Source organism: Solanum lycopersicum, chromosome 9 (genome assembly GCF_036512215.1).
Source record: "Solanum lycopersicum chromosome 9, SLM_r2.1".
Taxonomy (NCBI): Eukaryota; Viridiplantae; Streptophyta; class Magnoliopsida; order Solanales; family Solanaceae; genus Solanum; species Solanum lycopersicum.
Genome location: NC_090808.1, coordinates 57,595,255 through 57,611,961, shown reverse-complemented (window position 1 = coordinate 57,611,961; position 16,707 = coordinate 57,595,255). Strand labels below are relative to the sequence as shown.

Sequence of the window (16,707 nt, the reverse complement as noted above, 5' to 3'; positions counted from 1 at the left end):
ACATTTTGGTCCTCATTTAATGATTCGATTTGTCGTTACTAATAAGCATCTTGTACGGTATCTCTAAATTTTGGAATACTATGCAAATATTAAAATTTGAGTACTCCATCTCTACTCTCAACCCAAAAATCGACTCCGACATCCAACTTGAAACTTCATCCTAATATTTGATTCAGGATCCGACTCTGACCTAAATCAAAATTTGAACTCTAATCGTATCAAGAGATCCCACTACGATTCAATCTAGAACTCAAGAGTTAGATCTTGAATAGAGGTTGCGAGTCGGGTTCAAGAGTCATATTGAATACTTGTATAGAAAATCGATACTCGAGAGTTGAGTTATGATGAAAAGTTGAGGTGTTAGGTTAAAAATGTGTTCTTAGAAAATGTTTCCTTACTTTTCTAAGGTAAGTCTTTTTTCTTAAATTTAAGGAAAATAAGTTAATTTTGAAAACATTTAAGACAACCAAACATGAGAAAATTGAAAAATATTTTCGTTATACCAAACACACCAGTATTAATTATTAGAACTCTTAGTATTTATTAATTAATTCGTACTTATCTTAGAGAAGAGACTAATAAGTGCTAAAATGCCCTGATATCAGTTCAGTGTCAACAATTACAATTGTAAATAAGTGCTAAAATGCCCTGATATCAGTTCAATGTCGACAATTACAATTGTAAACAAGTGATAAAATGCCCAACTCCCCAAAATGTAAAATCAGTTTGAAAGGTACATTATTTATGTATCTTCTTCTAGACAAATTAAAATTAAAAGGATTAATTTAATGAGTGGTAATGAAGAAGAGAGCGATCCGTTCATTTCTCTTGTAAGGTTTTAGTGAGTGGTAACTTCAAATTCGGAAAACAGGTAAGAAATTGTGGACTTTCACATCACTCTCTTCCTATTTATATAGTACATACAAACCCTTCCAATTAGTAGAACAAATTCAAAAGAAAAATCAAATCAATTTCGAGAAAAAAAAATATACAATAAATTAGAGAGAAATGGCAAGCATGATGAATCTAGCACCTACTCTTACAAAGCTCCAAAATGCAAGAGCTATCATAGGACATAACCCTTTAAGAACTAGGGTTTTTCTTGGTGTAACACCCAAACCTTTCCAGGTGATGATTACTTTCATTTTTGGAATGTTTAAAAAAGAATGATCATTTTCTTTTTTGGCACACTTTAGTTTCAACTTTTCATGTGACATGTTTAAGTCACAAGGTTAAATGACATTTTGGTGTATTTGATATATTTAGAACCAGACAACTATACGTCAACTCAAACTAGATCATTTTTTTTTGAAACGGAGGGAGTACTTGTTTTATGAAAGGTTACATTTCAAATGATCTAATAGTATAAACAACATTTATTGGCAATGTATGTTAAAACTCTATTTGAAGATTATAGTTTTAGAAATATTATGTATAATTAGATAAATGTGTGGTTAATCAACAGGTAGGTAAACGACACCTAGGGATGGCATTTAAAGATGAGGCACGTAACGCAGCTGAAAAAGGAGCCGATGCAGCGAAACAAGGCGCTGAGACGGCCAAAAAAGCCGCCCAAGAAGTCACAAATGAGACTGCCTCTGTTGCTGATGAGGTAATCATTTACACTCTAACATTTCTACCAGCATGTAGTAGAAACCAAAGGACGTACAATCTTGGGTATTTCTTACATTAGTCTCGTGGCATATGATGAGAATTACGTGCACCAATATGAATAAAATTACATATGATACACATACGTACATCAATCTGATATAAAAGTTTATGTGACAGGCGGTGAGGAAAACGAAGGTGATGGGAGAAAAGGTTGCAGATGCAGCACAAGATATGGCTGGAAAAGCAAAAGAAACAGCACAAGAAGCATGGGGATCAGTTAAAGACACAACCCAAAAAGTGAAAGACAGTGTGCTAGGCAAGGCTGAAGAATCTAAAGATGCTATTAAAAATAATGTGAACCGCACCATGAACAAGAATTGAAAAACTATTGATTATTGATATAGAGACATTATCTCTCAATATTCCTGCACTCTTTCTTTATTTGAATGTTTAAAGGTTTAATTTTCTTTTGTTGAAACCGCAGACACAAGTTTGCTGAGTTTACCATATTTCTGTAGTTAGATATATTACATATATACATACATACATTATCTTTTATAATTCAAGGTGTAACACACTGACACATCTAAAAGGTTGTGTCTATATAATATAAATATAATTATGGTTTTGTCAAAAAGAGTATGATTGAAATTGAAGATATTAAAATGATTTGAATTAGAAATTGGATCATGACTTGCTCAAGTTTATTTTGAGCTCAAATATGCTTAAAAATTGTATTGGGTCATTTGACCTTCTCAATCTCAATAATATTAACATGTTATTTATTTTTTATATCCACAATTTGAATTTTAGTTTAAGATCTTTTTTTTTAAAAAAAGTTATAAATGAATAAATAAATCTTAAAAGATACACAATAGATAACAATTCATATTTTTAATATAGAAATATATTGTAAGATCACGTACTTTTTCTCTATTCTCGCATAATATATGTGGCGTAGTGTGGCATGGGTATATGAGGTGTACATGACTTTGTATCGTATATTGGAGATTAAGATTACAAGTAGGTGACAATATCAAGGAAATAAACTAAAGTTTTAGGTCAAACGGACCCCTCAAACAAAGTCCATGATTAAAGAAATGACTCTCGGGTAGTACGTTGCACGTTTGAAATATTTAAATTGTTCCATACTTTCTGAATAAGCCTATGACCGTAAAACATTCTAAGAAGGGTTTGTTATGAGGTATTATAATAGCACAAGAGTCGTATGTGAAGTTTTGCTACTAGGAAAGTAAGAAACTTCTATTAGCGAAATCAAGAAAAGTAGAGAAACTAAGGTCGGCAAAAGTTTTCAAAGTTTCTCTAGTAATATTTTCTTAACTTTGGTCAAATATATTGGATGTTTTCTCCTAATCTATAAGGAGTTAGAAGGTCTACTAACCATTAAATCAAAGGCCTACGAGTCTATTTTCCAACGAACAAAACCTCGTATCAAACAGACATCGAAGTAAAGAGTTATGAGGGTTTTACTACAGACTGCCCGGGCAGAAATCGGGTTGCGATCCGAGTCGGATAAAAAATATGGTATGTCGGTCTAACTCAACGTTTTAAGCCATGAAAACATTTCATTTTTCCAAAACAGAAAAAAAGCTTAAGAGAGGTTCCTACGGAGTTCTTACATGATGCAGGTTAGTGTCTGACGATTTCTACCATTAAAAGTTGCACCGCCGTTTCCCCCTTTTATTAGCTGCATTTGGAGCTAGTTTTTGAAGATATAAATCTGTAGTTATTGGCGTTTCTTCAAGATTTACACTTGGTTAACTAAGGTAATCGTCCCAAAACTATTGTATGATTGTTTTTATGAATTTCTACGGACATTTCGTCAAGTTGAGACCATTTGGAAAATCTTCCAATTTAAGAAAATTATGAACTGTTTATAGGTACGTACCATATATATACATACACACATATATACATACATATATATATAAATATATACATATATACATATATGTATATATATATATATATGTATGTATGTATGTATGTATATATGTATGTATATATATACATACATACATACATACATACATACATACATATATACATACATACATACATACATACATACATATATATATATATATATATATATATATATATATATATATATATATATATATATATATATATATATGTTATATATATTATGCATACATATATATGTATTCACCACACACGATTATACGTCACACGATTATACGAGCATACTATGCATATATTAGTACTAGGTGGCCAAATGCCAACCATGGAGATTATTTGAGTTTCAGTTTCAGGTGGTATCTCTATTACCCTTTTTTAAGGTAAATATTTATGATTCTATTTTCCACTTTACATACCAGTACATTTTTATTCGTAATGACGTCCCTTTTCATGGAGACACTGCTTTTTGTTTTGTTCGAGCAGGTACAAACAGGGATTCTAATCGACCCACCCCCTAGGATTCAGGTGAGTTGGTAAGATCCATTTTATCTTGGGGTTGTCGGAGGATGTTTACTTTTGTTGTACAGTTGGGTATAGTCGGGGCCTTGTCCCGATAATTATGTCACTCATAGAGGCTATAGTGGACACAATATTCTGGGTTTTCTTTTGTATGTTTCAACCTCCCGCCAATAGTCTTGGCATGTATATATGTGTGTGTAAGTAGGCATGTCTTCAGTTGTGGCCTCGTCGGCTAGGTAGTATATCGTCATCTTTTTTACTTGTCTACCATTGTTGTATGGTTTGTTCTCTTTCAGGTCATAACCGTCAGTGGTCCAGGCTTCACTTTTTAGAGGTTGTGTTGCCCAATTTTTTTTGTCTCACTGTTTTATTTAGCTAGTATGTTTTAGTGGTAAATCGGTCTTATAGGATATTGAGTGTTAGTTACTCCTTTTTTTCTGAAGCGTGACATATACATTACATCAATGCAAATATTTTTTTAAAAAATAAGTTGAATTTGGTTATTAAATTATTCTCAATTGAGGATTAGCTTAAAATGATTTAAGACTTGATTAATTCCTATTGAACCTAATTCATTTTATTTTGATGTCCAACCCTTAGTTGATTGAATTATCTATATTTGGGCTTGTTTTCGACCCTTAATCAAAATAGACATGTACATCAAAGAGCAGAATTATACTACCGCAATATTAGAGGTATAATTATTATTTTACATTTAATTATATACTTTTAAAGTCTGCAATTTAATAAATTGTTGTTAATGGTGAAAATTAAATCAATCGATTATAAGTTGATATATCTAAACAAATGTGTGGGTTTATGGTGATTTTCCCTATATTCGTAAACATATGACAATATTAACATTATTTAGTTTGATTTTTTTTATTTTAAAAAATTAGCGCGCTCTCTCTCTCATCTGGTCAAAGCATACAACTATGTATAATTTGCATACAATTTCTTTTCCATATAATTTTGATAAAATTATATATAATGACAAACTAATAAATCAAATTAAATGCTATAACCACACTTTGATTCAATTGTGCCATGTAGCAAACTTGTTATTTGTAGTTTTGATGATTTGACAAACTTAGGGACCTCATAAAGGTACCGAGTTTTCTACTTGAGTATTGCAGGTGTATTGTTCGAAGTATTGCAGATGAAACAAAACTCAGGGACCTAATAGAGGTACCAGGCTCTCATGATGACGAGCCAGTCAACTGCCAGCTGGAGATGGTGCAGAAAGTAGGTGCACACTTCTCGATGACGTCAGAAAGTGTGACCCTTCCAGCCAATGCCAAAGAAGTTTAGGAAAGTGACTTGCCCGTATAAAAGGCACTTTCCTAAACATTTCTCTCTAGTTTTTGCAACTTGATAAACACTTTTCAAGAACTCTTGCAAAGGCTAATACAAAGCAAAGGCAGAATCGTTCCTAGGACAACAACAACATCTGGAGCTTTTCGTCTAGTTGTTTAGGAATTTATTCTCTTGTTCTTAAATTGTAAACCACTCCTAAATCTATAAAGGAATTGGTGTGTTGTGTTCAAAGTCTAGGTTGTCCAGGTGGGATAGCTTAGTGGGTAGATTGTTTTTCTACTTTGGCTTGTTGAGCAATAGAGGTCTATTGCTTAACGGTAAGATTGATAACTCTTTCTTACGTTTGGTGTAATCGTGTTTCGCTTTTGCTTTTGAATATTAGTGAAAACAATTGAAAATCCTGTGAGACAGGTCGTGGTTTTACTCCCTTAAGCAAGGAGGTTTCCACGTAAAATCATTGTGTTGATTTTACTGCATTTAAATCTCTGGTAATTTTCTGAAGTAAAGTAAGGGACCTGGTCCATTACTCGTTAAGTGAAGGCATACATTCCATCAAAACTGTTTGTCAGTCACCACTCTCCCTCATACTCTCGCTTTCTACTCTCCCTCTCTCGACCACTCCCTCTTGCTTTTATACAAACACAAATGTATAATGCGTTTGTGTTTGTATAAAGCGAATTTTTTTTGTATATATACATATATCTTCGTTCCCTCTCTCCATTATCCCAAATCTCGTTCGCCACTCTCCCAGATTTTTCTCGCCATCTCCGCCTCTATCCCTTATACAAACAGAAACGAAATGTATAAAATTGTGTTTCTGTTTGTATAAAGCGAGAGAAAATTGTATATACCCATGCAAATACATATATCTTCTTCCTATACACTTATAATTAGACAATACAAATATTCCCCTGTCCAGTTTTATTTTATCTTTCTCTCTCTTTCTCGTTTTATACATAAACAAAATATACTATTGATTTGTGTACAACTGCTTTCTTTTGTATATACTATAGTTTCTTTTGCATGCAACTAATTTATGTTTTCCTGTTAAAGTCTCAATATGAAGTTTCAATAATAGTTATATCTAATCATCGCCAAACTCCTTTAGATTGAGATATAAACCCCAAAGAATATTTTTAATGGATGGTACCAACTAACAACACTGAGTTTAAACAAATAAATAACAATTTCGAAAACACCAATTATTTCCCTTATTTGAATTCAAAGCTTTGAAACTTTTTGATGGTTGTTAACGGGTCTTTAATTGCAATACCTTCAATGTTTGTTCATGTGATTTTGTTCTAATTTCGCCATTCCTTTTAATCTACGTGATTTGAAAGTGAAAAAACGAACTCTCACTACGATTATAAGTCATCAAAGCTTTGAAGTTGGAATTTTTTCCCCATAAATAATGAACTTTTGAGTACAATTCACTTAATCATGTTCTTATTTAGAAGATAGGGGGAGAGAAAATGGAGGTGATTGGACCTAAAACGGAAAGACTAAAGCCTAATGACTTACTAATAAAGATGCTCATGGGGTGGCTCGATTTGATTTTATACATGTTCTAAATTGATATCAAACTAACAAGATATCAATTATATTTGATTCGACTTAACAACTATCCATTGGGTTATCCATTAATCAATTTATGTAATATAAAATTTAAAACAAAACAAGAATAACTTTTATGTATTCCATCGATAATTTTTAGTCCAATGACCTGGAACTATCGGATGCTATCGTTGCTTTCGGTGGAGAATATGACTAGTATTACAGAATGACAAAAGTCTCACATCGGTGGTTACTGATATGAGTGAACTTCTTATAAGGCTTGGACAATCCTCCTCTCTTTGAGTTAGGCCTAATACCTAATTTTACATGGTATCAGAGCGGAGGCAGTCTCACCTGATGTTGGGACCCCCAAAATCAAAACGGCCCACGCACCAGATGCTAAACATTGACGTGAGGTGGGGTGTTAAAGAATGATAAAGGTCCTACATCAGTCGTTAAAGATATGAGTGGACTCCTTATAAGGCTTGGTCAATTCTCTTCCTTTTGAGCTAGCTTTTGGAGTGTGAGTTAGACATAAGATCTAATTTCACATAGTCCACCCATCTCTTTAACCACCGATGTGATACTTTTGTTATTCTTTAACACCCCACCTCATGCCCAGTGGCCAGTGCTTAGCATTTGGTGCATCGACAATTTTGATTTTGGAGGCCCCAACAGCGGGTGAGATAGACCCTGTTCTGACACTATGTGAAATTAGGTGTTATACCTAACTCACACCCCAAAAGCTAGCTCAAAGGGAGGAGGATTGCCCAAGTCTTATAAGGAATCCACCCATTTCTTTAATCACCGATGTGGGACTTTTGTCATTTTTTAACAGTTAGTAGCCAAAGGCAATTTAGTTGGGGTGAGAAACAAATAGAGATAAATATGTTAGCGCAAAGGTATTAGAGTAAAATAGTATTATTTATCCGGGTTGCGCATTATCAAGTGTGTGGTCATCTCATCTAAAAGTTTAAACTGTTATAGATAATATACTTTTATTATTTAATTATATTCTCAACACATCCCTGACGTGCATCCATACCTGATTTTTTTCATGGGCCAAGCACGTGCAAATTCTTTTTAATTTGTGTGGTGATGAGATTATTATGCCGTAATTTTGCTATGTTTAGAAAAATCATTTATTGAAATGTTTTAAGTATAAAACAATTTGAGAAAAATACTTAGAAAAGAGTCGCCACTTAATCTTTTAAAGAAATTAAGAAACTTAGTTTAAAAAGATTTTAACAGATTAAATCTTCATAAGTTTAGAGAAAATGGGTAAGAGGTTCTTATTTACGCTTCAAGAAGGTTTTTAAGGAATTTGAAGCGCCCGCTACCATGCGGTTATCCTACGACTTAGGTTAAATACATTTTTGACTATTTTTTAAGAAAATGATTCAACATAATATAATAATTTACAATATTCGATTAATTGAAGAAAATAGATTAACAAAGAACAATTTTTATCTTTTATGAAAATGAGACCTTAATTGAACCATTTAAATTAAATTACAAGTAATGAAAATTTTAACATAACTAGATTAACTAATTTTTTTTGGAATTATTTTGATAATAATTTGAACCAATTTGATTAATTAAAGCTTGAAAACCATCTTAAATTAATTGAAGAATGAATAACAAGGGTTTTGACTAAATATAACTCATAGAAGTATAATAGTTGATAAAAATGAGATCTTATTTTTTAAAAAAATAAACATAAGGGGAATTTAGTTAGGCTAATTAACAATTTTAAAGTTAGTTTAACAAACAATAAACAATAAATAATCACAATTAAATAGTTTAAGAGAAAGGAAGATATTGAATTTCGGCCTTTCTTGGGCCATATTCCCTGCTACTTTTGAAATTTAATCAAAACCCCTTTTCTATATACTTTTTGTATATCAGTGTATATCAGATGTATACAACCCATTTTCTGCTTTCTGATACCTGTAAATCGTCTCCAAAGACTCTTTCATAGATTTATCAAAGTTAGCTTACTCGATAAAAGAATCTTGAACCTTTATGTCCCTGTGGAAATGCAAAAGGAGGAAATAGAGTCCAGGATGAACTCGAGTTGGTGTCACATGTATTGAAAGAAGAAGAAAAATGTTAATATGATCCAATAAAAATAAATAGCAAAGAGAGTATGCCAAATTATAAGAATATACATGTTGATTCAAGAAGATTAATGAAAAACCCAATAAGGAGAGATCATAAAGAGACATACTAGAAACCAATAAATTCCAACGAAATGTCTAATAGAGGCAACACACATTGAATACCAATACATCAATATGGTGGTTAGCAATATTCTTATAAATGGGGAAAAGAGAAGTGTTGAGTGAACTCATCCAATGATGCCATACAGAGGAAACAAAAACAAGAGTTAAACCCTAAAAATATAAAACTAGAGTTTAAAACATGTACAACAACAAAATTAAACAAGAAACATTATAATGGTCATAGTATAAATCCCATCGGGGAATAATGGTATTACTCGAGTATGCCATTCGGTTAATGACCAAGAGAAATCTGTCACACAAAACAAAAACAAAATAAAATTCCTCAACGAGATACTTTTTCATGATTATTAGTATATATATATATTCATGAGTATGCAGAAGTTTCCAGCAATGGAGGAAACACAGAACTTAACTCACATGAAGAGAGAGTTGTTAAGCTCAAAGAAGAGTAAAGTGAAAGGGAAAAAGTTCTGATTCCAATCATATGTCCTACAAAGTTGTATCTAGCTATTTATATGTACAACAACAAAAAGCATCTAACTAATCTAGATGAGCTGTACATTTCTTAACTAATTAATCTGCATCCACTGTACATCGCTAACCGTTTTAGTAATAATCAACTTAACGAACTAACTTGTGCTATGTCACTGATCCAGGTAAAACCTCAATGTCATCAATCCATGTGCTGCTCATTATCAACGCTCCCCCCTCAAGCTATGTGATGAAAAACCATTGATCAGCCCTAGATTGTCTACAATATAATCGTGTTGTCCTCTCCTTAGAGCATTGGTAAATAGATCAACTTCTTGATCCTTCGAAGGAACATATTCAGTCTTGACCACTTCTTCTTGAAATTTTTCCCTGATAAAATGTAAATCTATTTCTATATGCTTCGTCCTTTCATGAAAAATGGGATTTGCAGCAATTTGTATTGCTGATTTGCTATCACTCTGTATATTTACTCGCAGTTGAATCTTCATATTCAATTCTTAGCATAGCCCAACAACCCACAGTATTTTTGATACCTCTGATGCCATACTTTTATATTCTGTTTCTGCTGAACTTCTAGATATAGTAGTTTGCTTCTTAGACTTCCAAGAGACCAATGAATGCATGCTTCCCAGCACACATAAACCTCTAAGTTTGTTTGATCGCTTTGAACTCATAAAAACACTAAGTCCTGGAGCATTTTTAATATACCTCACAACTCTTAAGGCAGATTCCATGTGGAACTCTTTTGGACAGTGCATGAATTGGCTGAGTGTGTGAATGACATATGATATATCTGGCCTAGTCATGATTAATTACAGAAGCTTTCCAATCAACCTCTGATATGGTCCTGTATCCTCTAACTTGTCATCTCCCTTTACTCCTGTGAGATCATGTAATTCAACTGCTGTCAACTTCTGATTGAATTTCATAGGTGTAGTTGCTTGTTTAGATCCTGCTAGTCCCAATTATGTAATTAACTCCATAGCAAACATTCATTGATTCATCAATATCCCATGCTTTGATCTGGAAATCTCAATCCCAAGAAAGTACATCATTTCACCAAGATCCTTGATTTTGAACTTGCGTTGCAGTGTCCTCTTTGTTTCCAAAATGAGTTGGTGGTCATTTTATGTGATCAGGAGATCATCTACATAAACTAGTATCACCACCATCCTTGTATCCAATCTTTTTGTGAATAAGGAGTAATCATAATTAATTTGAGTAAAGCCAGAATCAAGTAATGCCTCAGTAAGCTTCAAATTCCGCTTTCTTGAAGATTGTTTGAGTCTATACAAGGATTTTTTAGCTTGCATATTTGGTTCTCCCCCGACTGGGAAATCCCTGTGGGACTTGCATACACACCTCTTCAAGCAAATCTCCATGCGGTATGCATTCATTTGGTGAAGACACCAATTTTGAGAAGCTGCAAGAGCTAGAACAACCCTCACTGTGACCATTCATATTTTAACCACTGGGGAAAAAGTTTCTTGATAATCTTTGCCCTCTTCTCTGGTTGTAACCTTTAGATACCAACCTTGCTTTTGTATATATAAACATCACCATTGACATTGTACTTGATTTTATACACCCATTTACATCCAATGGGTACCTTATGAGGAGGTAAATCAATCAAGGACCAAGTGTTGTTATTTTGAAGAGCCTGAAGTTCTTGATCCATAGCTAGAATCCATTTAGGATCCATAGTAGCATTATCATAATTTAGAGGCTCCTTGAGGGAAGTAAGCTTGGTGAAAAAAGTTTGATATGTACCAGACAAGCCTGCATTGGACATGTAGTTGGACATAAGATAGTGGCATTTATTTGAAGAACTAGTGTGAGGCTTATTACTGAATGGCCGAGTTATCAATCGAATAGATCTTCTAGGCTTCACACCAATTGAAGGGACATGGGGTACTGGAGCAGGAGAATTGTCATCAAGAACCACATTAAGAGGTTCAACAATGTCAGTAGGTGGATGATCCATAGGAGCTGGATTAGGAAAAACAACAGGATTGGGGCATGAGTCTATGTTCATAACCTAGATGTAAATAATTTCAGCTTGCCAGTTTTAGAAACTGAAACGAAAAAATAATAGATTCCCTAAATTGTACATCCCTGCTAGCAAAGAAAATGTTAGTCAACAAGCTATAGAGTCTGTATCCTTTCTGTGTGGCTGAGTATCCCGTGAGAACAATCCTCATAGACTTAGGCTCAAACTTGCCACCTTTGGTAAGAGTTTTTGCAAAACATAAACATCCAATAATTCTCATGTGTTGTAGAGAAGGACTTCTACCATACAATAACTCAAAAGCCGATTTACCATCCAGAACATACAGTGGCAATCTATTGATGATGCAAACAACATTATGAACACATTCTCCCCAAAATTTGAGAGGCAAATGACCTTGAAGTCTTATTGCTCTAGCAACCTCTAGAATATCTCTCTGTTTTCTCTCAACTAAGCCATTCTGTTGAGGTGTATGTACGCAAGAACTCTGATGGATCATTCCATAAGTTTGAAACAAAGCATTACATTCTGAGTTTAAAAAACTTTGTACCATTATCAATTATAAAAACTTTGATAGTTGCACCAAACTGAGTTTTTATTAATATAAAAAACTGTTTCAATATGACAATATCATCACTCTTCAATTTCAACAAAAAGTCCAAGTCATTCTACTATAATCATCAACCAAAGTAAGGAAGTATCTGCTCCTATCATGATGACACACTCTATAATGTCCCTATACATCAAGATGTATCCTCTATAGAGGTGTAGCGAGTCTATTGGTTCAGAAAACTTATCCTCGTTTACATCCCTACTCTACTCAAAGAGCGCGAAATGTCGTGGTGACTCGAAAATTAATCAATTAATTAAATTTTAAAAGAATTTTATGAATAGATGAATTTTAAAAAAGGAGTCGTCACCTAATTTTAGGAAAAACTAAGAAACCATTTAACTGATCTACGAAACCATTAGATTCTAGGAAAGGGTTCATGTTATTCTGAAGGGAAGGTGTTCGACACCCTTCGAAATCCACAAATGTGGATTCCGACTGAATTCATTTTTTCAAATTAAGGAGAAAATTAAAATAATATACAAGTATTATAAACGGGCAATATGTACAAATAATAAAATAAAAAAATAATAGAAGACACATCCTAAAATTTGCCTAACGTTGATAAGATACATAATAAATAATAAAACAATATAATTCGAACTTCGTTTGAATAGGTCCAATTGAAAGCATCTCTAGGTACCTGTAAAGACTCTTAGTAAAAGTGTTAGTACCAAATATATATGATAAAAATAAATGAATTAAATAATAATTTAAAAATAAACGTCGTCTCATTAACATGAAAGAGCATGGAAATCGATAGTAATTTCTTCATCGGCTATTTTAACAAGTAAATAATTTAAACTTAACTAAATGTCCGTCTTTTAAAATGAGGAGACCTCCAAAACCGACAGAGAGATTTTCTCATTGGCCAAATTTAATGTCACACCCCGAGCCTACACCCTGCACGAGACCGGAACTCGACTGACCCCCAAGCGAACCCTAGGCCTGGCTTACTTAGCTCAGCGGAAGACTAAACTCAACTTATTGAAGATGTAAAACATGTTCTAAACAAATACTTCATAACTCTGGCCAAAATGACACTTAAATTTCAACAAGGAAAACAAACTTCAACTAAAATACTACTGTCTACGAAGCCTCTATACTAACTGAAGACGGATGTTGGGACAGAACCTACAACATCCTAAAAGCTAAACTAGTAAAATAATGATGTCCTACGGAATGCAAAGAGGCTCACCACTGACTCTGGAGCTCGATCTAGATCAATGAAGCGCTGCATCCTAGGTACCTGGGTGTGCATCACAAAACGATGCAAGCCAACTGGCATCAGTACATTGAATGTACGAGTATGCGAGTTGGAATGCTAAGAACAACTCTAAGCTTGAAGTGGAGTAAGGATGAACTTACATTGACTCTGCTCAACTCATAAGATAACAACTCAACCTAAAGCAATAAGAATACATGCAATATATATATATATATATATATATATATATATATATATATATATATATATATATATATATAAACTGGTAAAACAGTGTAAAATCTTAGTTCATTAAAGATAAAACAATAATAAACTCAACTTTACTTATATATGAAAGTAATATAAGCTTGGTGGGAGATTGTCTAACTGAAAACCACCACTATGGGCCTAAGTTCTGATATAACGTCTTGCCCATGCTGCCAGAACTGTCCTTTACCTTGCCATCAGTATAGGACCTTACTTTGCTTAGTGGATCCACTAGATAAACTTACGTGATCATCTAAAAAGTATGATCCGTCAATTCCCATGATGACTTCATTATTTACATGAAGAATTGAGTTACATAGAGACTTGAGTTTATATGAACTCCCATCCCCACATCGGTGCTCAATACTACTCCCAAAACTTACTTTAGCTCATACTTTTAATAAAACTTTCTTTTCTTTGGGTTGAGATAATTTGTTGAACCCCTTTTAGCTTTAAAAGCTCCCTTTGGAATCAATATTCCCTTTTAGTACAAAACTCTTTTGGAACTCTTAGTTCCCTTTTTACTCATTGTGAAACATTTGTAAACCTTTAGGGAATACTTAGTTCCCTTATAGCTTTCGAGAACTGAACTCGAATCTTACTCTTTACTTAACTTGAAACTTAACTCTTACAAAATACTTAGTTCCCTTATAGCTTTTGAGAAATGAACTCGACTCTTGTTCTTTACTTAACTTGTAACTTGAGCCTTACAACAAAGTTAAAATAATTGTTTAAGACTCTTTGAAAACTTTAAGAACTCACTTTGACTTGCTTCTTAACTTTTAAACTTTGGATCTTAACTTCTTTGACTTGATTTTTAGTTCCCTTGAATTGGATTATGGATTCAAGGATCATGATATCATGTTTATGGATGATTTCATGATGTTTAGGTGTACTCTAGAGTGTTGGAAACAACTAAGAATGAATGATACATCACTTAGGAACTAGTACTAAAAGATAGGGAAAGAACGAGGTCTCCAGGGTCGGGGAGCTCTAAGAGGCGCGGAGCGCCAGAGCCTGACGGATGGACTCTGTCCTGAGGGTCTTTGGAGGCGCGACGCCCCAATGCCCAACAAACGGGTTTTCTGACTTTCTTCTTTATTTTTAATCTCTAAACCTTCCCAAACTCCCATGGGTCCCACCCCAAAGACTTAGGATCCCTAAATAACTTATCGCCCAATAGTTTAGACCCAAAAAAATTCTGTAAACATGTATTAAAACTAACAGAGATCAACAACAATTCAACCAACAAGAACTTCAAGCTTTTCGTCAAGAATTACAAGGTTTACTTTAAATTAACTCTAAATTTCGGTGAATAATCAAGTTAGAGGGTGAGTTAAAGAACCCACACTGAACAATCTCACATGCCTTATTAGTGATCACCCTCGACAAACTCCACAAAATAAAATCTTCGCGTTCTTGAGTCTTCTTCTTCCTTATCCGTTTTTATCTTTTCTTTCAAAGCCCTAGCCTATTTTCTAAATGGGAAAATTGATTGGTATACACTTAGACCCTTACTTAATACCCCAAACAAAATAAATAATTGATTTAGGAAAAGACAAAAACACCCTTAACAAATTCAGATTTGGAACTTTTCCCTACTCAACAAGCCAACTTCTGAAAGTCATATCTTCCTTATACGACCTCTGAAATTCACAAACTTGGCGTTGTTGGAAAGATCTTCTGACGAACCTACCATACATATAAAGAACTCACCCAAGATCTTCCAGAGCGGGAAGTTATGGTCGTTTAAAAATGACCATAACTCACTTTTGAAATCTGGAATTTTTTTAGATTTCCCAACTTCTTTCCAAATTTGTTTATTCTTGTTTTTTTTCTTAGCTTAACCTTAGTTAATTAAAGTTGCGAGATGTAATATTTAACAAGTATATAATATAAACTTAAACTAAATTTTCCGTATTTTAAATATTGCGGAGGCCTCCAAAATCGAAAGGGAGATTTTTTCATTGGCCAATTTAACAAACAAAATACTATAGAAAAGAAAAATTTTAAAAATAAAAGAAAAATCCTAAGCAATTGCACCGATACAAATAGTAAGATACGGTACTAAAATTCATTGATAACAAATGTATCTAATAAAACATTTATAAACGCTTAATTAAATTAAAATTGATAATAGAGATGATCCAATAAAATAAGAATAAAACTCTACTAAATGAATTTACTACGTTATTTTAAATGAATTTACTACATTATTAATGAAAAATATCAAAAAAAATTAAATAAAAAAATTACAACTACCAACTTTATTTGAGAAGAACCACTAAACAAGTCAAACGAAATATAAAAGACAAAATACCCAAAATAAAAACAAAGGTTGCAGGAAACATTTGGAAAAAAATGCAAACATAATTTAAATAAATTAAATGAAACTTGATAAGAACAAAAATAAAAATAATAACTATATTCGTGAAAATAATTAAAAAATAAAGATACTAATGACCGTACACAACTCAAAACAACACTAACCTAAATGATTTTGTGAACCATGACCATAAATGTATAGTATCAATTTAGCATCTAACAAATTTAGGGACCCTAGTGGAAAATACCTGACCCAAATATGATATAAGGATGATCAGAGTTACTGATTTTGAGAAAGCAACGGTGGTCCGACGAAAATTGGATGGCAGTGGCATTTCACCAATGTTTTGGAGCTTGAAGCTTAAGCTTCGAGGTGATTCTCGGTTACTGCTAGTTGTGTTGGGTCGTAGGATAGTTGAACTATGTAGTCGTTGGACCATGTACTCTGATACTACTTGTTGAGGTTATGAAGGGGTGAATATGACGTCATGCAGAAACTTACAAATTGTAAATTATACGGTTTATAAATCAGATAAGAAAAACTCGTACAAAAATCATAATATTATTACATGAAAACTAATATAAAAGAAAAATATTATAAATT

The 16,707-nt window shown here is 33.1% G+C and overlaps 1 protein-coding gene across 1 annotated transcript; it reads left to right on the top strand.

Annotated features, from left to right (window-relative positions):
* The first annotated feature begins 932 nt into the window (after positions 1-932).
* Positions 933-2,251, top strand: LOC101264060 (uncharacterized protein At4g13230-like). The gene is made up of 3 exons (XM_004247059.5): positions 933-1,128; positions 1,466-1,612; positions 1,792-2,251. Exons 1-3 carry the CDS (start codon positions 1,009-1,011, stop codon positions 1,993-1,995), a joined length of 471 nt encoding a protein of 156 aa, XP_004247107.1. The 5' UTR covers positions 933-1,008; the 3' UTR covers positions 1,996-2,251.
* The last annotated feature ends 14,456 nt before the right edge of the window (positions 2,252-16,707 follow it).

What these genes read in the sequence shown, in the direction of transcription:
- LOC101264060 (XM_004247059.5), top strand. Translation starts at nt 1,009, where the DNA reads ATGGCAAGCATGATGAATCTAGCACCTACTCTTACAAAGCTCCAAAAT. An exon ending in TAACACCCAAACCTTTCCAG is followed by an intron (nt 1,129 to 1,465) that starts GTGATGATTACT and finishes GTTAATCAACAG; the next exon opens with GTAGGTAAACGACACCTAGG. An exon ending in CTGCCTCTGTTGCTGATGAG is followed by an intron (nt 1,613 to 1,791) that starts GTAATCATTTAC and finishes TTTATGTGACAG; the next exon opens with GCGGTGAGGAAAACGAAGGT.